The 20,843-nt window shown below is 50.3% G+C and overlaps 2 protein-coding genes across 2 annotated transcripts in view; one reads left to right on the top strand and one right to left on the bottom strand.

Annotated features, from left to right (window-relative positions):
* Window positions 1-9,556: 9,556 nt before the first annotated feature.
* Window positions 9,557-17,663, bottom strand: LOC119181084 (uncharacterized). Its single transcript, XM_037432260.2, has 2 exons — window positions 16,905-17,663; window positions 9,557-9,850 (listed from the first exon to the last, which is right to left on the bottom strand). The coding sequence occupies exon 1, from the start codon at window positions 17,514-17,516 to the stop codon at window positions 16,932-16,934; it is 585 nt and encodes a 194-aa protein (XP_037288157.2). The 5' UTR covers window positions 17,517-17,663; the 3' UTR covers window positions 9,557-9,850; window positions 16,905-16,931.
* Window positions 17,664-18,417: 754 nt separating this feature from the next.
* The window catches only part of LOC119181467 (nuclear pore membrane glycoprotein 210), a 69,712-nt gene continuing 67,286 nt past the window's right edge, over window positions 18,418-20,843 (top strand). Inside the window, exons 1-2 of the mRNA XM_037432721.2 lie at window positions 18,418-18,731; window positions 19,922-20,046. Coding sequence (XP_037288618.2) covers window positions 18,559-18,731; window positions 19,922-20,046 — 298 coding nt within the window. The 5' untranslated portion in view covers window positions 18,418-18,558. The remainder of the gene's footprint in view (window positions 18,732-19,921; window positions 20,047-20,843) is intronic.

The raw sequence follows: 20,843 nt of genomic DNA, 5'->3' as shown, positions 1-20,843 counted from the left end.
ATGCGTTTTTGTAGTTGCTCATAACGTTCACTTTGCAGGGGGGGGGGGGGGGGGTGGTTGGGATTCGCAGGATTTAGTGCAATTCTTTTCGCGCTACACGGGCGGTCGTCTCGGCCGTCTGCCTCTTCCCCCTCTATAATATCGATGCGTTTTTGTAGTTGCTCATAACGTTCACTTTGCAGGGGGGGGGGGGGGGGTTGGGATTCGCAGGATTTAGTGCAATTCTTTTCGCGCTACACGGGCGGTCGTCTCGGCCGTCTGCCTCTTCCCCCTCTATAATATCGATGCGTTTTTGTAGTTGCTCATAACGTTCACTTTGCAGGGGGGGGGGGGGGGGGTTGGGATTCGCAGGATTTAGTGCAATTCTTTTCGCGCTACACGGGCGGTCGTCTCGGCCGTCTGCCTCTTCCCCCTCTATAATATTGATGCGTTTTTGTAGTTGCTCATAACGTTCACTTTGCAGGGGGGGGGGGGGGGTGTTGGGATTCGCAGGATTTAGTGCAATTCTTTTCGCGCTACACGGGCGGTCGTCTCGGCCGTCTGCCTCTTCCCCCTCTATAATATCGATGCGTTTTTGTAGTTGCTCATAACGTTCACTTTGCAGGGGGGGGGGGGGGGGTTGGGATTCGCAGGATTTAGTGCAATTCTTTTCGCGCTACACGGGCGGTCGTCTCGGCCGTCTGCCTCTTCCCCCTCTATAATATCGATGCGTTTTTGTAGTTGCTCATAACGTTCACTTTGCAGGGGGGGGGGGGGGGGTTGGGATTCGCAGGATTTAGTGCAATTCTTTTCGCGCTACACGGGCGGTCGTCTCGGCCGTCTGCCTCTTCCCCCTCTATAATATCGATGCGTTTTTGTAGTTGCTCATAACGTTCACTTTGCAGGGGGGGGGGGGGGGGTTGGGATTCGCAGGATTTAGTGCAATTCTTTTCGCGCTACACGGGCGGTCGTCTCGGCCGTCTGCCTCTTCCCCCTCTATAATATCGATGCGTTTTTGTAGTTGCTCATAACGTTCACTTTGCAGGGGGGGGGGGGGGGGTCGGGATTCGCAGGATTTAGTGCAATTCTTTTCGCGCTACACGGGCGGTCGTCTCGGCCGTCTGCCTCTTCCCCCTCTATAATATCGATGCGTTTTTGTAGTTGCTCATAACGTTCACTTTGCAGGGGGGGGGGGGGGGTGTTGGGATTCGCAGGATTTAGTGCAATTCTTTTCGCGCTACACGGGCGGTCGTCTCGGCCGTCTGCCTCTTCCCCCTCTATAATATCGATGCGTTTTTGTAGTTGCTCATAACGTTCACTTTGCAGGGGGGGGGGGGGGGGTTGGGATTCGCAGGATTTAGTGCAATTCTTTTCGCGCTACACGGGCGGTCGTCTCGGCCGTCTGCCTCTTCCCCCTCTATAATATCGATGCGTTTTTGTAGTTGCTCATAACGTTCACTTTGCAGGGGGGGGGGGGGGTTGGGATTCGCAGGATTTAGTGCAATTCTTTTCGCGCTACACGGGCGGTCGTCTCGGCCGTCTGCCTCTTCCCCCTCTATAATATCGATGCGTTTTTGTAGTTGCTCATAACGTTCACTTTGCAGGGGGGGGGGGGGGGGTTGGGATTCGCAGGATTTAGTGCAATTCTTTTCGCGCTACACGGGCGGTCGTCTCGGCCGTCTGCCTCTTCCCCCTCTATAATATCGATGCGTTTTTGTAGTTGCTCATAACGTTCACTTTGCAGGGGGGGGGGGGGGGTTGGGATTCGCAGGATTTAGTGCAATTCTTTTCGCGCTACACGGGCGGTCGTCTCGGCCGTCTGCCTCTTCCCCCTCTATAATATCGATGCGTTTTTGTAGTTGCTCATAACGTTCACTTTGCAGGGGGGGGGGGGGGGTCGGGATTCGCAGGATTTAGTGCAATTCTTTTCGCGCTACACGGGCGGTCGTCTCGGCCGTCTGCCTCTTCCCCCTCTATAATATCGATGCGTTTTTGTAGTTGCTCATAACGTTCACTTTGCAGGGGGGGGGGGGGGGTTGGGATTCGCAGGATTTAGTGCAATTCTTTTCGCGCTACACGGGCGGTCGTCTCGGCCGTCTGCCTCTTCCCCCGAACCGCTCTCATCGTTCGTGTCCATCTCCACCGCCTCGGGCCGCGTGCAAGTCGAGGACCGAAGCGACGAGGGTGGCAGCGGCGTCACCTGTTGCTGCGAAGGTTGCGATCGTGGAGCCTCGCCTTTTGTGGGGTTCTGAGGCGCGTTCGCGACAATTTCGCGGGCATTCCGTCACAAGGCCACACCCTTTTTCTTTTTTCTTTTTTTTTTCGCTTTTTTGGCCTGCGGTGGGGTAGCGACCGGTTACTCGCGAGAACATTCAAGGACGCTCTGGTGGTGCAGGTGTGTGTGTCTGTGTGGTGCGGGGAGGAAGAAGTACTGGGTCAACGACCCCTACGTAAACATAGGTGGCGCTGGTTAACCGGGAAACCGGCAAAAATAAATAAATGTAGTTTTGGGTTCATTAAGTATTACGGCTTGGTGGCGCTAGCCACCGCCCGATATAAAGGGTACAGCCATATCCATCCATCCATCCATCCATCCAACGACCACTACGTAAACATAGGTGGCGCTGGTTGTCGGTGAAGAGAGAGGGGGGAAGCCGGAGACTGCCAGCGGAGCGCCATTCTCGTTCTGGTGCCGGTACTTCGTGGAGCAACATGCCCTCCAGCCAGAAGAAGTCCACAAGGTGGGCGCTTCGGCACCACCCAAGTCCACCAGGCAGGCGTCCCCGCGGCCAGAACCAACAACGTCGGCACCGCCACTGGTCCCCAAAACGCCAAGGCGAAGCGCGGCCACGTGGGCGCGGCAGGAGGTGCCACGCTACTTCGTGAGCGACGCACCTTCGAAGACGCAGTGGTGTATTCGGCGCGACCTGCCCCTGGACCGTGTCCCGTGGCCATTCCGGGGCTGCACACTGGCGGACAACAAGAAGGCAGCCGGAGGTGCCCAACTGCCTACCGATGTTGCGGTAGAATTCTGCGCCACGTGCCGTGTGACCGTGCACTATCAGTGCCACTATAAGGGTGTCATGCACGTGGCGCGGACAAAGGTGGCTGCTGAGGGGATGGCCACCACGGGGGCGGGAGCTTCGGAACCAGCCCCGCTCAGCCAGCGCTCGGACACCGACCTGGCGGCCCTGTGCCGACAGCGAATGGGGGAGGACCCCCATTTCGCGGCACTGCTTTCAGGGCTGCCACCGCCCGCAACCAGCGACGGGCCACTGATGAACGGCGTCGCTACAATAGAGTTTTAGTACTGCGGAATGGTGCTACTTACGCATCACGCAAGCGCCTTGCGTTACGTGGCGTCGTTTGCCAGTTATGGGCTTTTAGTACGCCGTAGTACCCGCGTACGTAGCGAGCGTGAAGCGAGTTGCACCATCTGGTAGATCAAAACAGAAGCACGTGTTGTTGACTGCCAATGTGAGCCAATCCAAGTGTACAGAGGCGGTCGGTGCTTGCCTTCGATGCCGCCATTTTGCAAAACGAAGTCTCGTGCTGTCGCGAACTTGTTCGAGAGCGGCGCGATCACCTCATACGTACGCACGCACGCATCTAATGCGTGCGTACGTAGTGGCTGCGTACGTAACGCGATACGTGCGCGTTGCGGTCTGCGCATGCGCACTACGCAGAACGTGGCGTCCTTACGTACGCAACGCCGCCACGTACGCAGTACTAAAACTCTCTAATGAACGTGGACCGTCTGTTAGAACTGTAGGGCCACGTGGAGCCTCCCCCTCAGAACGCTGCAGCAGGCCAAATATATGTTTGTATTGTTGTGTTGTTTCATTTTTTTCTTTAGCAGCAGTTGCAGAGCGAGGCTGAGGCTAGCTGTTGCCCATTGCATGATGTCTTTGCATGCATGGGTGACGACCGGCTGCATTTGCAGGCCGGTATATAGGGTGAATTAAGGAGAGGAGGATGTGGGGATCTGAGGCGTACCCGCGACCATTTCGCGGGCATTCCGTCATACTGCCACACCCTTTTGCTTTTTCTGCTCTGGTAACGGCGCGTGGCAATAGATGGCGCCACGTGCGGGCGCAGCAGGTGTTACGTGCGCGCCGTGGGAGCTCTCTCTCCTCCGTAGTCGGCGCCGGGTTAGCACGTGTTTCCTTCTTCCGCGTCCCTTTTGGGAATCGCTGGACTGTAGCCTCCCTGGGGTGGCCTTTGGCACCTCGGTAGGCGTGTTTACTTGAGTGCAGCTTCGGTACCGTACGCTAAGCCCAAAGCGGTGCCTAGTGCTTGAAGTGGTCGTACCACACCGAGCCGCACTTGCCGTAGGCCTACGCGTACGAGGTTTGCCGTAACACTCGCGACCAGGCCCAGTGGTCATCGTGAGAGTGCGCAGCATAGCCGCGAGGGACCTTTTCCCGACCGGCTTGTCAAAGCTCGCCATTGCCAGCTGCGACGTGCTCGCGGTTTCCCCTTATCGTGAACGTCCGCGTACCGGGAGCGGACGTTGTACTGTTGTTCGGGGTGCCGCCAGAGGCTATAAAGTGTCGTGTATTTTGTATTAGAACACTGTCTGTTTTGCCGCGCCACGCTAAACGCCTTGTTAGTTGAGCGCGCGCGGAGCGGTGTGCTACACGCGAGTAGGTGACGGAGTCGCAGCCCTGTGGCTCGCTAAGCGTGAACCCGCGGTGATCATCCGCTACGGTGAGTAGCGGGTCGCCATACTTTTAACATGGAATTTACCGCTCCGAGGATAGCGTTTAAGTTCAGAAATTATTGATTGCAACGGTCCTAGGCGTTGTTCTAGCGCTCGCTCCCACCAACGGCGGGACCAAGAGAACGATCCGCGGAAGCGACGCCACTGGCGGAAAAAGCGGCGACATCCACCCATCTCACCTGTTGCTCAGTGCTCATGTGCCCTTGTTGCGGCTGCTGCTGCGTCTGTCTGGTGCTGCTGACTTTGTGTGCCTTGGTTAAAGGCTGCGGTGCCCGGATCGGCACCACCACGCGTCTTCGACGTGCTTCTCGGCGTCGGTGTGCGGCTGCGAGAATGGGACTGGCGTTTCCCCCTGCCGCCTCTCGCGTCTCGGCTAGTCAAACGTCTTGTTGGGCTGGCGTTGCATGAATTATTCTCAAACGATGGATAATGACCGTAGTGACCTGCGTTGCCTTCTGTGCCAATGCTGCTGTTGTATGTGCTGCTGTGCACCTCGGCCGCTTGCTCTTCTCGTCGTCTTCGCTCTAGTTGGCGACGCTTGACTATGTACGGAGTCTTGTATCTCGCCTTGCAGCTGCGATATCCTGTGAGGTGGCCTTTGCCACACAGTTGACACCGCGGCTCACATCGATGGTCAGACGGCGGCTCGTTGCTGCCACAGCCCCGGCATATCTTGTCCTGCGGGTTGGGGCACACGTCCGAGCGATGTCCCAGCCTGCCACACTCATAGCACACGTCGATGTGCTTCCTGTACAGGGAGCAACTGACAAGCATAGGTCCATAGTACACGTGTCTGGGTACGTGGAAGCCGTCGAACAATATAATTATGTGGTCCGTGGTGCCCATGCGCTTAGCGTGCATGCGCTTAGCGTGCACTCCGGCGTTGCGCTGCGTCACTAAGTTATTAACAATGTCCGCCGGGCTCTCATCCTTGGAAATGTTCCTAATCAGGCCTTTTAAAGTGTTTTCCGGGGCGGCTTGATAAGCATTAGCAGCGAACTCTTTGCCACCGATGCAAAGCTTGCTGATGGATCCGTAGCGTGTGGCTCTGTCTGCTGACGGTGTGCTGAGTACAAAGACGTTTTGCATCACATTGAGGCAGACGCTATCTTCTATAGCTGCTTCTCTGCCAATAACCGCTGCGTTATGTATAGGCAGCAAGAAAGGCGATTCATTCCATATTCGGCCCCGTCGAAGCCATCTCTAGGACGTACGATGATCTTGAAATCATCGGGTGATAGTTCTGGCATTCGACTCGCCTTAGCGAGGTGCTGCAATTGACGGACACACTTTTTTTTTTGTAATTCGCAGCCGTGGCCGCAGCTGGGGCTATTCCTGTAGTCGATGCGGCAGCCGTAGCTTGCTGCTTTTGCGCCGACTTGGGCGCGCCATAGGCCTGTTTTGTTTTCCGGACGCTGCACCATCCTGCTGCCTCGCCGAAATCTTCCGGCCAAATCTCTTCTCCATCTACCACTACGACATCCATTTATCTCTAGGAAAGGCCTGGTGCGTTTTCGTCGGAAATCGGGGGCTCCGAGGAGGTCCGGCGACACGTCAGGCTGGCTGGCCCTACCGCCGCAGCGGGCGGGCTATGGCACAGTACGTAGAGACGCTGGACTTGGCGTTCGTGCCAGCGTAGCGGAGGAAAAGGCTCTGATAAGCGGCCAAAAAGTGGGCCCACCTGGCAAACTTGGTTATAGAGGAGTCCTTGAAACTTACGCTGATCGATGGAGAGAATGGTTTACACGATGAGTTTGACAAACCACCAAAAACATAGGAAAGTTACGGAACCGACGCGAAACACGTCTGCACTCCATGGCCCCCTAGCGGTGTACCCCTGGGCTCGGAAGCAAACTTTATTTAATTCGCGAAAATCTCCGCCTCATATTGATAGGAGGGGGAGACTTAATCTAGACGTTGACCGTGAACCTGTAAGCCCTGGCGGCGTCTTCGGCCTGCCGTATGGGGCGCGCACGTACTTATGAGTCGGAGTGCGGAAGCTTGGGCGAGCTTGTATGACATGACGGAATACCTTCACAGCACCGACTTACGGGGACAGACTAAAAAGAGCTGACAGCACGAGCGCGGACTTCACACCGATTTTAATACAAAAAATAAAAGGAGCGGGTAAGAAAATTGTTTCATATGGCACAATGAGCGCACAGTTGTGCATATCTCTCTCTAATGACTACCCCCCTCCCAACACACACACACACACACGTGCAAAATAATCGCTGTGGTATGACACCAGAGTTCTGCAATAGATTAAGTTCACTATCCAACAGACACATGACCTCGAAGTGTTAGTCATTGCCGTTCTTGCCATGACAAGCGAGTGCAAGACACTTTTAACACGAAAATGTTAAGGAACTGGTTTTTCAGAGATTCTGGTGCCGGCGCTGGTGCCATTGCTTGGCAACGTAATATCATTCAGTCCATGATAAAAAGAGGAGAAAAATTCAAATAAAAAATGCTGTGAATGTCACCTAGCGGAGGGAGTCTCATAAAGGGATGTAACGTTGCATGGTGGAAGCGCAGGATCGTTCCAGGTGTCAAAACGAGTGAACTGTGCAGTGATTGAATGTTTAAAAGGCCAATTTTTTCCCCCCAGAAAGCACTCAAACTTATTAAATCATCATCAGAAGGAAGAACATCAACAGAGTTACCAGCGGCGTAGTTTTCGCGCGATGTAAGCTCCGCCGCGGCGGTCATGTGGCTAAGGTATACTCGGCTGCTGACCCGCAGGTCGCCGGATCAAATCCCGGCTGCGGCGGCTGCATTTCCGATGGAGGCGGAATTGTAGGCCCGTGATTTGTATGTGGGAGACGAAAATGATCTTCATCACGAACCTGCACGCGCTCTCGACATTCTCTTCGTGATCTTCGTCCGCTTTTACTTCGCTCCTATAAGACTGTTAGAAGATTGCGAGCGTTGTGCCCCAACAAAACTTCCCGTCACCTCATTTACCAGCTCCTAATGTCGTAATTGAAAGCACGTTTTCACGTTTCTTCAAGGGTAAGAAAAGTCTCCTATTAGTTTTTCAGATGAAGAGAACGTGCGTACTGTTCAAGGAAATCTCCTAAAGCTTTCGTGTAGCTCAAAAGAAAAGTTATTTGAATATGCTTTGCCAAATATGGGAAGGAAAGTGTAGAAAATCAGCGGGCTATTTTCTAACGCTCTTCTTATCTACCGATGCTAATAAGGCACAGCGGTGCACAAAACCGGATGTAACCAAGGGCCTCTGTTTGTAAACAGTGAAAGGGTCTATAGAACACGCGCGCCGACTTTTCTGGTGTGGCCGGTAAGAATCGTGATGGGTGAGAGAATGAAAACAAATATATAGATAAGCAAATAGAAGCCTAGAATTATAGGAAGCACAATGTGCATATTAAGGAACGTCATCTAACGCTCCCACAAAGGCGCGTTGCGCCGCTGCCCAAGCGGTCATTAGAAGGGGGGATACCCGTCATTCGAGATGATCGCCATGGTGCGGTCGACGGCGAGGTGGAAGAGGGGCCAGGCTTAGAAGCAGATGATGGGAGCGGCGACTATAGCAAGAATGAGACACGCCGGGCGAAGTTATTGCGAGAAACTACCGCCTACGAGGACCGCGGGGTGGCCACCACGGCGAAGAAACGCCAAAGGGACTGCGTTGAGACCATTCAAGCATGTCACAATGGCGTCTCGTTAAAAAAAACAAAAAAACACGCATGCCTATATCTTTCATAGGGGCGTGGCTACGCGCATTTGTACGAGGTGGCGAGTGCGACTGCCCTGTTTTAGCTATGGATTGCCGCGACATAGTGCCTGCATTCAAACAACGCGCCCATCACCGCGCGCACAGGGACATACATGCGCGCCGTCTAGTGTTGCGCAGAGACGATGATGATAGCACGAGAACCCAGCTGGTCCCGGCTGATGTGCACCACGCGCTTGGGACTCCTCTTGAAGAAGCAGAAGATAGGAGACATCTTTGGTGTTCTGCTGTAACGTGCTACGACCTTAGTCCCTTTGAGTTGCGGGCACAGGTTCGCCCTTTAATAAATACGTTTTATTACACCCCGAGTCCTTCAACATCGTTACAATATTTGTTTCGTTCATCCTTCGCCAAAATTATAACATATCGGATAGCTTCTCGCCTATTTAGTCAACGGTTTTAGCAGGCACGACGAGTCGCACCGCAGCAGAGTGCGTTTCGCATTGGGTGAAACTGTCCATGAGACGATGACTATAGTAAAAGCTCTTGTCCAAATAGTATACAGTGCCCCTTGCGCCTGATGACGCGAGAATACGTTACTCATACCATATGCATATATTGGGCATTGCTTGGCGATTGAAACGTGGCGCATGGACGATGGCAACAGCAACATGGGTATTGGCAATGCCAAAGGCGGTAAGCTGATATGTAGCGCTTTTGCTTGCGAGGATGGTAATCTCTTGACGGTAAGTGGAAATTTAGCGAGTGCTGCGTGACGCCCAAGCGCTGAAGACTCTCAAGATTCTTCATGCGTGTATGTGTCTCGGATGACTCAGAAGTGAAAGACACCTCGTGAGCCGATGTGCTATTCCTCCCCTGTCCCTATCAGAAAACTTTCTGCCCCTAACTTGGGTTTTGTACTATGTACATACCTCCTGGATTGTGTTGATGATGATGATGATGATGTTGATGACCTTGCCCTTTTTCAGCGAACTATACTTCGCAACGTTATGCAACTGCTATACAGTCCCAAAGAACTGCTAGAGAGACTTAACAGAAAGTTTATTACAGAGCCCGAAGGACATACAATTCTGACAAAGAGGCAACAACGTATAGTGTTTGTACACATTGGTCTACGCAAAATAACATTGGCTGTATGGTTTAGCAGACATGTTATTTCTGAGCACGATACACCGTCCCTGGTGGCCCGTCGTAAAGCAGTAATACAAGTATTGCTTGTCGTATTGCACACATCCCTTTCGTCTAGCCACTCTAGCTGCCCAGCCTTCCGTACAACGTCGTCGAAGAGTGCTTGGGCCGCTAATACTGTTTTGTACTACACCCTGTCTGGTGAGGAGGCTGTCTGGGAAACACCGCTAAGTATGAATGAATCTTCGTGACTTCGTGGGGTGGATGACGCTTCGATTATTCTTGTAACACCCAGTACCAACCTGAAAAAAAGAGGCCAAGAAAAATAATAAAAAATGCATTTCATTTCACACGCAACACCACTATGTAAAAGTACTGTAGTTGTGCCAACTGCATCGGATCACTGCAAGCGCCCCGCCGCGATGGTCTATAGAGGCTAAGTATACTCGGCTGCTGACCCGCAAGTCGCGGGATCAAATCCCGGCTGCGACAGCTGCATTTTCGCCAAATAATTGTTGGAGGAAATGCAGTTACACCCCAACAAATGTTAAACTTCAATAATTGTTGTGGTTTAACGACCATTGTGGTTTAACCACCAGAAATCTCGATAACACGTCGTCCTGACGTCGACGAAGGCAGAAGTCGACCTGTTCAAGATGGAACTCTTTATTTGGTCAAACTTGTGGCCGGAAAACGGAAGGTCAGATTACAGCAATACACACTGCACAATGATATCGGCGAGCAGAGCGTCGGCCGTCGATAAAAAAAAACAAAAAAAAAAACGACAAGTGGTCAGACGCGGCACGTTACGTATCATCGAAGCCTTGCAGCGTTATCGAAAGCGACCGTTGCAGAACTATACTCTGACGTTCACGTTGAGCACGTAATCTGATCGGAAGGTTCTAAGATTATCGATATAATTTCCATTCACATGGGGGCGCTTTTCGCAAGGCAGCAGATGCATTGTAATGGGGCGGTAATGTTAGAATAGAAAGGAGTGGGTGCGGCAATGTGATTGTGAGAGACAACGTAGCGGAGGACCTCCCAAGTTTCGACCACTGGAGGTTCTCTAACCCTTTCAGACGCCACCAATAAAGAACTGCCTGCGCCAAATCACTACAACGTTAATTCAAGGCAATCGAAATTCTACATCAGCAAGAATAATGAGGTAATTGTTGAATTCAGATGTGTTATAGTCAGTCGTCCAAATTAAATTGTAATTAAATATCTTTTTACACTGAAGTCATTGACGCTTACGTTTGGCATAAACAGAGGTAAATCTCAAGATATAGGAATAAAGTGTCAAATGATTTTTTGATTACGTCAATCTCGAGCAAAGAAAAATTCTGGCTTTTCACATTGCTTGCAGGAAGCGGCAGGTCACAAATCTCGCCGAACGTGGTAGTGTCTACAGAAAAGTGATCATATATGATTCGGTAAACTGCCAAATGAAATTAGATGAAGACAACTTTATTATGCAGGATGTTCATTCAAAGTACGATATATCTTGCGCTTTCTTTTAGCCTCTACATGATGCAAATGACAAAAAAAAGCGAGTGGTGTACACAATCGTGCACATAGCCTATCAACTGGTAAACGGGCACCTAAATATATAAGCACATGGGGCTCAAGCGTTTTCGCCTCCATCGAAAGTGCGGCCGGGATCCGATCCCGCGACCTGCGGTTTAGCAGTGGAGCGTCATGACCACTGGACCACCGCGGCGGGTTTGCACGCGAGGTTATATTCGCGCGTTCAAGTAAACCGTGCACAGTTTCTGGGTCACGCTGACCCCGATTCTCAGTTCCGGACTACGCCCCGACCCCCGTGATTAGTATGCCCTGAACAGGGCGCTCCAGCAAAGCAATTGAGAGATCGATGTACTTGGGTAAGTAGCTACAGCACATCACGTTCGGACGCTGGCGTTGCCAGAGGCCCGGTGGGGGAGGCGTCGAGAAGTTCAGTCGATCCTACCGTTCCACCCCTCGAATTTAAACATTTGTGTGTGTGTGTGTGTGTGTGTGTGTGTGTGTGTGTGTGTGTGTGTGTGTGTGTGTGTGTGTGTACACGCACACGTATACAAACGCGCGCGCCTTAACATACACAAATGATAATTCATCAGAGTTGAGAACAACCTTGATTGGAAAACCCTTCCTCAACGCCGCCTAACTGCGAAATTGGAACTCTTTTAGCTAATTTACTCTGATCTCACAGGAATGGATAAAAACTTGTACATCCTCCCGTCACTTCATCTATATACACGTTGTGATCATGAGTGTAAGGTTTTGGAAATGGTCTGCCGCCCAAATAGTTTCAATGTTCTTTTTTTTTTCTCCACCCCTATTCACTGAAACAGACTTGCTAAGAATATACCTAATTATAAAACGTTATCCCAATGCCAATTGTTTTTACATTATCAATCTCCCGTAATAAACAGCCTGTCCCATTGCTTTTGTTGTTACATTATTTTTCTCTTGCTTTTCTTTTCTGTATAAAACTGTGTCTGCATTCAACGTGATTGCTTCGTTTTTATGTGTTACCACTTTTCTACGCTTTTTCCGCCGCATTGTAATTAGCTCTTATTTTCATCTTTGTATGCGAGTTACATGTATATTGGTTCGCAACTATTGTTTTTTCCTGAATGGCCACCGTATGATAATGCCCACGTGGCATTACATGGCGAAGCATGTAGATGTGGTCTATACAAGCTGCAGGTGCTTGTATAGATCAAATTTTAAAAATACCTTTAAATGCCCATACGAATGGGCTATTCGTTGCTCTAACGTTGCCTCCTTTATTTTTAGTGGACTGGTGTGGGATTTATCCATTGTGGCGCATAACCGTTCATACGATGGATCACGGCTACTCGGCGCATCGTGATGACAGGAGACGCCGACCAGCCCTGCAGCTGTAACGTGCTTCATACCTAACACAGTTATGCATTTCCGATGGAGGCGGATATGTTGTAGGCCCGTGTGCTCAGATTTGGGTGCACGTTAAAATTTCCGGTGCCCTCCACTACGGCGTCTCATAATCATATATGGTGGTTTTGGGACGTTCAACCCCACGTATCGATCAATACCTAATACAGTTGAAACTCGGTTTAACCGAGTGATGAGGGCGCTCGAATTAATTCCGTCTAATCAGGAAATTCACAATACTCAGGAAGAAAGCTTTCAGCTCTTCAAGATCGAAAACTGTGACGTAACGTCCGCCGCGGTGGTGCAGCGATTAGGGTGTTGGGATGCTAGCCCGAAGATCGCGGTGGTCGAATTTCGACGTAGGCGATATGCACGAGACCCGTATGCCGTGCCAACGCCTCCTCTTGAAAGATGCCTGAGGAATGGTTCACGCTCCCAGCGGAGTTGATCTGCCTTCAGTTTTAAACAATCTCCGCGTGGCGGCGCTCGCGACCGACACTATCATCATGGCGACGGGCGGTACCAGCTAATCATTTTTCATCTGCGGCCCATAGAGGCGCATCAGTCGAGCATTGTTCAAGACCTGCAACTGTGCACTACTGTTTCGGAGGCTATGCAAAGTGTTGCGTTGTTGCACCATCCGCCACAGGTGACGCTAGCGACCGAGAACATTTTCAAAATGAAGGAGAGAAAGGGTATGGCAGCTGTTTTTTTTTTCTCATGCGGCAGGCATCTTCCTAGAGGAGGCGTTGGCAGTGCGATGTCAGCGCACGTCAAAGAACACTATGAAGGTCGAAATTCGCGGAGCCCTCTGCTACGCCATCTCTCGAAACCATATCGGGGTTTCGGGACGTAAAACCCCAGATGATATTATTACGGGGGAATAAAGTATACACTGGTGAACAAATGTGTACTGGCGAATATACTGGCGAGCTAATGCGTACGACGCTGCTGCAGTCCGAGCACGTTCCCGTTCAGCACTTCGTCGTCGTCATCCTCAGGCATCTACTTAGCCCGTGACAATATTACAATTAACGTAACGTCACCCCCAAAGCTAACGCGGCATTTTAACACTAAAAGGCCTGACCACATGTACCCGCTGCAGCGCGTCAACGCGTGGCTTAGGTACCCTATCCTGGCTTTCTGACGCAGCGTTGCGCCCTCTCTCCGGGAAGAGGGAGAACGCGTGCATGGATTGATGAATTGATGTGGCTGTACTCCTTAGATCGGGCGGTGGCTAACGCCACCTAGCCGTAATACTTAGCGTACTAACAACTAGATTTATCTTTTTCCCCCTTAAATAGTGAAGTTGAGAGCGCTACGCGATGCTTCGCGCCCTCTCTCTTAATAGGGAGAGGGTGCGGCGCGCGTCAAGAAAGCCACGGCACTGACAGCGGCTATACGTGTGGTCAGGCCTCAATAGGGAGTTTTAGAATAGCGCACCGCGAGCCCTTGCGGTGCGGTCGCTGCCACTGCGCATGCGTCGTAACGCGAGTCGCCGTTCGCGGCTCGCTTGCAGAAAATCCGAAATAGCGTGCGGCGATCGCGGCACGCTTAGCCCGCGAAGTGCTGTGTGTAGCTTCCGAGCGTTTGGGTTTGCGGTCGGGGCGAAAGTCCCCAGACTTTTCTCTAAGGGGAAGAAAACGCTATTCTGAAACTCATATGACGCCCGCTATGCCCGCAGCGCCTGCAAACGCTATTCTAAATCCCCCTATGGTACATGTATGTTCCTGCGCAAAGTCCGCCAGAGCACGAATTCCTCCCAAGTCCACGCTATGCGGGCTACGTATAAATGGTCACGTGATGAAGCTACGACAAGCTGCCGATTGTCAAAAACAGGCAGAACGAATGCCGTTAATGAGCGAGCAGGCAGAGCAATAAGGCAGTTTCGAACTAGTGGTGCCAAGCATGGAAGAAACGCGAACTGGGCAGTCTTCTGTTTGTTTGTTTGTTTGTTTCTTTGTAGCCTAGAATCCATGGCTCATACCCACTCTGGAGAGATTGGCCAAGAAAACATATAATCTCTTATGGACGATAACTGCATTATTGCTTACAACAAAAAAGGAAAAAAAGTTGTACAATGAAGACAGTATATTAAAAAAAACAGAGATTCAGAGAGTGAGAAAAACAACAACAAGAAAGTAGACACTAATATAATAACTATACCTTGAGTTTGGGAGCCGACCAGACAGCTGAGTTTGCCAAACCCGATTAATTTGGTATGTCTCAGATTTATCCACATTTCGAAAATTAATTCTCGACCCGCTTTTTTTATTATTTGTTAAAGTGGGTCTTATGTTGAAAAACATTTAGAGTCTTGAATGAATTTACACACCGCATTGAATGCATCACTGTGGCAATTTCCCAAAACAGAGGCACCAACGTTTAAATTATTTTCTGTGGTTAAATTTAAACCTAGCTTCTCAAATGGTTCTTCAGTTTTCCGGGTTTTTTTTTCTTAAAACGCATTGGCGGGTTAGTCGGTGCGACATCATGGCGCATGGCCGTACACACCAGGTTACACGAAGAACACGGGCACCAAGAGACGACACAAGCGCTAAACTTCAACAGATATTTATTACGGGAAAGAATAACTCGATGCGTTGTTTACACATGACGTGTGATTATATTGCAATAATAAAAAAAACTAGAGCACCCTATCATGTAGCAACCTTCTTTTTCCTCTCTACAATTTTTCTTTCTATTTATTTCTTCCACTTTATTCATCTATTTATTTCTCTTTATGTGTCCCATTTAATTATTTTCCTTTCTTTCTCTCCGTGTTTCTACCTTGCTTCCTCTTAAAAAAATTATACTTGGTTTCGCCTGTGTTGCGCCAAGCGACGACAGCCCACCTGGGCCCCTAATGTTTGGATATCAGTGCCATCCGTCGCATAAATATTTAAATAACGAGAGCAAGCATCATGTAAACACCGTTTTCCTGTGGGAGTATTTACAAGGAGACAACGAGTCACAACCACCCGCAGCGCCATTCGATACGCAAAAGTGCTACCCAGTGCGACGTGCAGCCGCGTCAAAATAAAATTAGCGTGCTATATGCTATATAGGTGCTGTAAAGGCCTGACCACACGTAACTGAAAGCCTGACCACATGCACCCATTGCAGCGCGCGAAATTTGGAAGCAGCGTCGCGCCCTTTCCCTAGGGAGAGAGTGGGTGCGCAGCTTCGCATAGCAACGCGCTCTCTCTCCCCATAGGGAAAGGGCGTGGGGCCGCGGGAGAAAGCGTGTCAACATGTGTCTTTCTGACGCGGCGTCCTTTCCCTTTGTTGAAAGAGGGCGCGGCGCCATAAAGCGATAAAGCCACGCGCTGACGCGCTGCAACGTGTGCATGTGGCCAGGCTCTAAAGCAATAGCTTTACAGCGCACGTCTGAAGGACAGCTGTCTGTGTGAAAATTGGAAAGGAATTATTGCCTTTACTGCTCTCATTTACCTTCGGAGAAACTTCGTAACAGCGATTTCGGTGCTACAAAAGCTTCGTAAATTTCAGTTGATGAAAACGTTGAACTCTGTAAGTACCCCACGCCCAAGATATGTTCAGTTGTCTCAGGGGTGCCGCAGGCCTCACAATTAGGGCTGTCTATAAGATGTAGGAAACGACGAGTGATCGCCACAGCTATTCGTAACCGCGACGTGTCTTCTGCGTCGGTCCACGATATATCGCGCAAAAAAAAAATTCTATGGCCACTCCGTTGATGAAATCTGCAAAGCAGCAATTGAGTTGGAAAAAGTTATGTTGGGACCACCTCATCAGCGCCATATTCTGAAGGTGCTGAGAAAGCTTTTTTCGAGATCGAGACAGAACTCGACAAGAGACTATAAATTGATGCAAGGTTTTGTTAGATCGCCCCCTTTCTCATAATCACCAACAACATCTCCTCTCCCTCCTTTTTTTTTCCACCCCTCCCATTTCCTAACACTGTGTAGCAGGAAAGAAAATGAATTCAGGCCGACATCTCAGCTTGCATTATCTAAACATTCGTAAAATCGGATTTCGTTAGATAGAGTTTTTAACTGTAGTACCAAGGTTCGCCTGACCAAGCATTGGTTCAATACCTCGTGATACATCACGTGTGCATTATTCGCGTGTGCATTTTCTTAGGAATTATTACTACCACCACCACCACTAATAATAATAATAATAATAATAATAATAATAATAATAATAATAATAATAATAATAATAATAATAATAATGTGAAGGTGTGGTTCATTGCCTGTGCCTCAGTAGCGAGCGTGGGATTTGAACCCAAGACCTTGGTCGAGCACACAAAATTAAGCGAAAGTGTCACTACATTCAAGTTGACAAAACTTGGGATTAAACACTAAGCCAGTGCTATGATAGTTACTTTCACTCTAAAAAAGAAACACTCAGACCTCTTGAGATATAAAAGCGTATGTCTCCTTACGCACTCACCTCTACTGGCTGAGTATCACATTCGTCTTATAGCTGCTTGTGCTGCCGCCTATTGAAAGCGGCTGCGGTGAGCTCTGCCGCCGCCACCAGGGCCCCGAGCAGGTTGGAGGCGCACAGTGGCACGTCTCCTCCGAGGGCCCCGTACGCCGACCAGAGACCGCACGCCGCCAGCGCCCAGGCGGCGAGCTCGGGCAGCGGTTCCGTCCGGATGCGGGACACCGGCGCCGCGTTGCAGGCCACCGTGTAGAGAGACGCGACGCGGCCCAACCACACGACGCTCATCATGGGGGCCGTCAACTGGAGCGCGCCGAGCGCCGCCAGCAGAAGCCAACCGGGTCCGCTGTTGCGCGCGTAGGCTCGATGCACGGCGGCGTTGACGAGCATCAGGGGCAGACCGCACGCGTTCACCCACACGACGGCGAATTCCCGGGCGGCACGACCGTAGAGGAGCCACGAGTGGCAGCAGACCGCGGCCGCGGCCACGGGTGCGAACGCGATTCCCGCCGAGGATGCGGCGCGCCGCACTCGCCAGGCGAGAGACAGTCCGCCCACGAAGCTCGCCAGAGTCACAACGCCGGCGACCGCGCCGACCCACTCTCGCGTTGCCTCCATTCGTGTCAGGTATAGAAATAAACGTCGCACGCCGGCCGCTGTGGATGCGACCGCGCGCGCTTATCGACACGATTATCCTCTCACTCCCGGGACGATGCGACGCGGCCCCGGGAAAGTGCGCGGGGACCTCTCCAAGGTCGCGACTCCGAGAAGCCTGCGCGGCGCGGTCGACGCTGCGCTCGTCCCAAGCGCGCCTCGAGCGCTGACACGAAGTGCATCCACAGAGCACGTGCAATGCGCCCCAGCTACCGGCGGCTTTTATTTTGTTTCATCAATTTGCTCGCGGCGGTGTGTTTCGCGCGAGAGACCCACGCACATTTCGCCGTGGAAATGCGCGAAGCTTGATGACTAATTAATTTCCCATGTCTAGTTCATAACAGCTTCAGCGTACTCTTCAGTCTAACTACGGCAGCTGCTACTGCCAAAACTTTGCTGCAGCGGCTATGGTGGAGTAACGTACGGGGTCATGTGTTTGCTTTTTTCCGAAAGGACGTCACAAGCACACTAGCTCGGCACAGCGGATACACATTGTTCGAAAGCGAGCTTACAATTTTCGCGCGGTAGGCGTATCAGCTTCGTTTTGGCACGAGAAATCAGATAAATATTATCAATTTGGAGGAGTAGTTGTACCGTTGTACCAGCGAACGTCATTTTACAACTTTGACAACGAACCGAAACTAATTCGTGCGCGCTGACGCCCTCTTTACGACGTAAAAAACGCTAACACAGAAAATCGAATGTGAATAATAACTATTTGCACCAATACACAGTGCTTAGGATTTACTTCGCTTTGTGTGCAAAAATTAACATGGCCTGCTTTTATAGAGTTTATGCGGTTATTTATAAAGTTGATTATAACTGTGGCGGCGAGCCAAACGCAGCCAAGCAGAGCCACCGGCGACCATTGCCATGCGTCGCTCGCGCGCGCTCTGCTTGTCGTTCGAAAGAACGCCTATATTGAATGCCGGGGTTTCCAGCTAAGTGTATCGAGCCGCGCTGTGTTACGTTTCACGGTAATTCGACGTTTCCTTCTGTTTGAAGCATGGATCTTGTGCGGAAGGCTCCGGGTTGCCTTTGCCTCCTGTACCTCGTTCTGAGCGTGACTGAAGAGGCTAGACTGAACGTGCCTAGACTTCTACTGCCGCGCCTCGTCGAAGTCGCCTCTAATTTCTCTCTGCACTTAGTGGACGTGGATGAGCGCAGCTGCTTTGAATGGTACGTATGTGCTCATTGTCGTAATTGCTTTCGTTCCCTGAGACGGATCCTACTACAACCGACGCACCTTAGGCGTTCTTGGGACGTGTGTTTGGAACGTCATTGCGTGCTGTACACACGTAGCTAGGTGACTCTAACCGTGACCTGGGCGTGAAAGTTTGCGTTAAAGTCATAGTGGTCACCATATGTAGCAGGTAAAGGTAAGTAGTAAACGTCATAGCACAGATTTGCCTTGATGCTCAAGGCGAATCCCCAGAAAGCTGTTCTTGAAACGGCACTAGCGTTGCATTTTTACTTTCCAGTGTTCGTGAACGTCTGAAATGGCCCCAGAAGAGGGTCTTTTACTTCAGTGAAGCGATGGTGACGCGAATGGGCAAGGAACCCAAGAAGTTGAAAAATAAACTTGCTGTCTGCGGTTTTCGTCCATGTCGTGGGGAGTTTATAGACTTTCCGACAACTCGGCTACATACAAGGACATACGTTGGAACTTCTCACATAAGGCTGGTGAACTGGCACTCAAGTTTTAGTGAGAAAAAGTTTAGTAACCTAGTGGGGCAGTTCTGCTACTGGTGGTTATGCCTTTGGAGGATGTTGCCCTTTTGTGACGTATTTTTTGTTTGCAGTCACCGTCAATGACATGGTTTTAGTATGTATCCATTCCATACATCCAACAGTGGCTCTATTAAGGCTCTTATATAGCCCTATTGTATAATACTTTGCAGCACATATCATTGAAAGCTAATAACTTAATTAGCACTCTTTCTATCTATATCTTCCCCTTGGGCATACAAGAGTGTAAAATAATAATTAAGAAAAAGAAGAAGATCGGGCTTTCGTTTCTCCTTTAGTGACATGTAAACTTAGTAGTGGGCTGTGCTTTCACAAGCACGAGCCATGCAAAGACCAGCTGTACACCAGGCTGCCTAGCAAGAAACTAAATCCAAGGATTTCGCAGCAACCGAATATATAAAGAGCTGGAAGCAGTTGTATGAACTGTTGGCACATGCACACACTACAAACTGCACTGCCTAAGTAACCTAAAGCGCATTGACAGCATGCCATGTCATCCTAAACTGATTTGCATTTTCCTAACTCCATGTTCAAGAAACATCATATGGTTTGTTTCTCTTTTCACAAAATTTTTAAGGCAGTTTAGCGAGTGTATTGCTACCACTTCTCTCTGTGTGCAGGCACTCCAGCAGACCCGAGGTGGCCACAGTGTCTGTGCAGGACAGCTGCTCCCAGACAGCAACTGTGTCTGCAATATGGAGCCAGCCTGGTCGACAGACGGCTACAGTGTTAGCACGCGAGACGAGTGAGTGCACACTCCTCTCTGCCTTCTTTCTTGTTTCACTCACCCACTGTGAGAATGAAATGATAGATGTTTGTAAAAGGCAATGGTTAACGGCAAGAGACACGACAAAGTTGCATTCCCTTGAGCGAAGGGGTGGACGGGCTATTAGTCAAAGGTTCAGCATAAACATGAGCGTCCCTAGCAAAATTTGTAATTGCAGCCATAACATAGGACATCTCATAGTGTGTTGTTTCGGTAGTATTGGGCTGACATTGTATGCTGCTTTAGACCTATTGAACTGTAGAACATTTACCAAAAAGAAAAAAAAGAAAGTGCTGGGGGATACATTGTATCATAATCTGCGCTGCAGGCCTTAAAGGAAAAATCCGGCGTTTTTTCGATATTCACCAATTTCATAAAAACTTTAAAGATGTGTTCTCGTCAGTACTGTGGTGATAAGTGCCAAATTATACAAATATAAGTTAGCATTTTAGAAAACAAATTTTAAAGTTTGTAGCTGATTCTGGAATCACACTTATAAATACGAGCCACCCTGAGTGTATGACCCTGAGTATGTAAAAGCCACCCTGAGTATGTAAAACCCCGCCTTTCACAGCAGACGGATGCAGCACGCGCTTCTTCTACGAGGCGACGACGACGCGAGCACAGTCCAGTTTTGTCAGCTGCATCCAGTGTATAAGTCGTCGTTGACGTCAGGTATTACAATGTTGAGCAACGAGGAAATCGGTTCGGGGTATGTCAGATGCTTCACACGCTGGCTGGCCGAAATCAAAAAGCGATGCTTCCACGCTCATATA

The sequence above is a fragment of the Rhipicephalus microplus genome, chromosome 10 (assembly GCF_043290135.1).
Source record: "Rhipicephalus microplus isolate Deutch F79 chromosome 10, USDA_Rmic, whole genome shotgun sequence".
Classification (NCBI taxonomy): Eukaryota; Metazoa; Arthropoda; class Arachnida; order Ixodida; family Ixodidae; genus Rhipicephalus; species Rhipicephalus microplus.
This window is presented reverse-complemented; position numbering and strand designations above follow the sequence as displayed.

Excerpts from the sequence above, each read along its gene's own strand:
- LOC119181084 (XM_037432260.2), bottom strand. The coding sequence starts at position 17,516 with ATGGAGGCAACGCGAGAGTGGGTCGGCGCGGTCGCCGGCGTTGTGACT.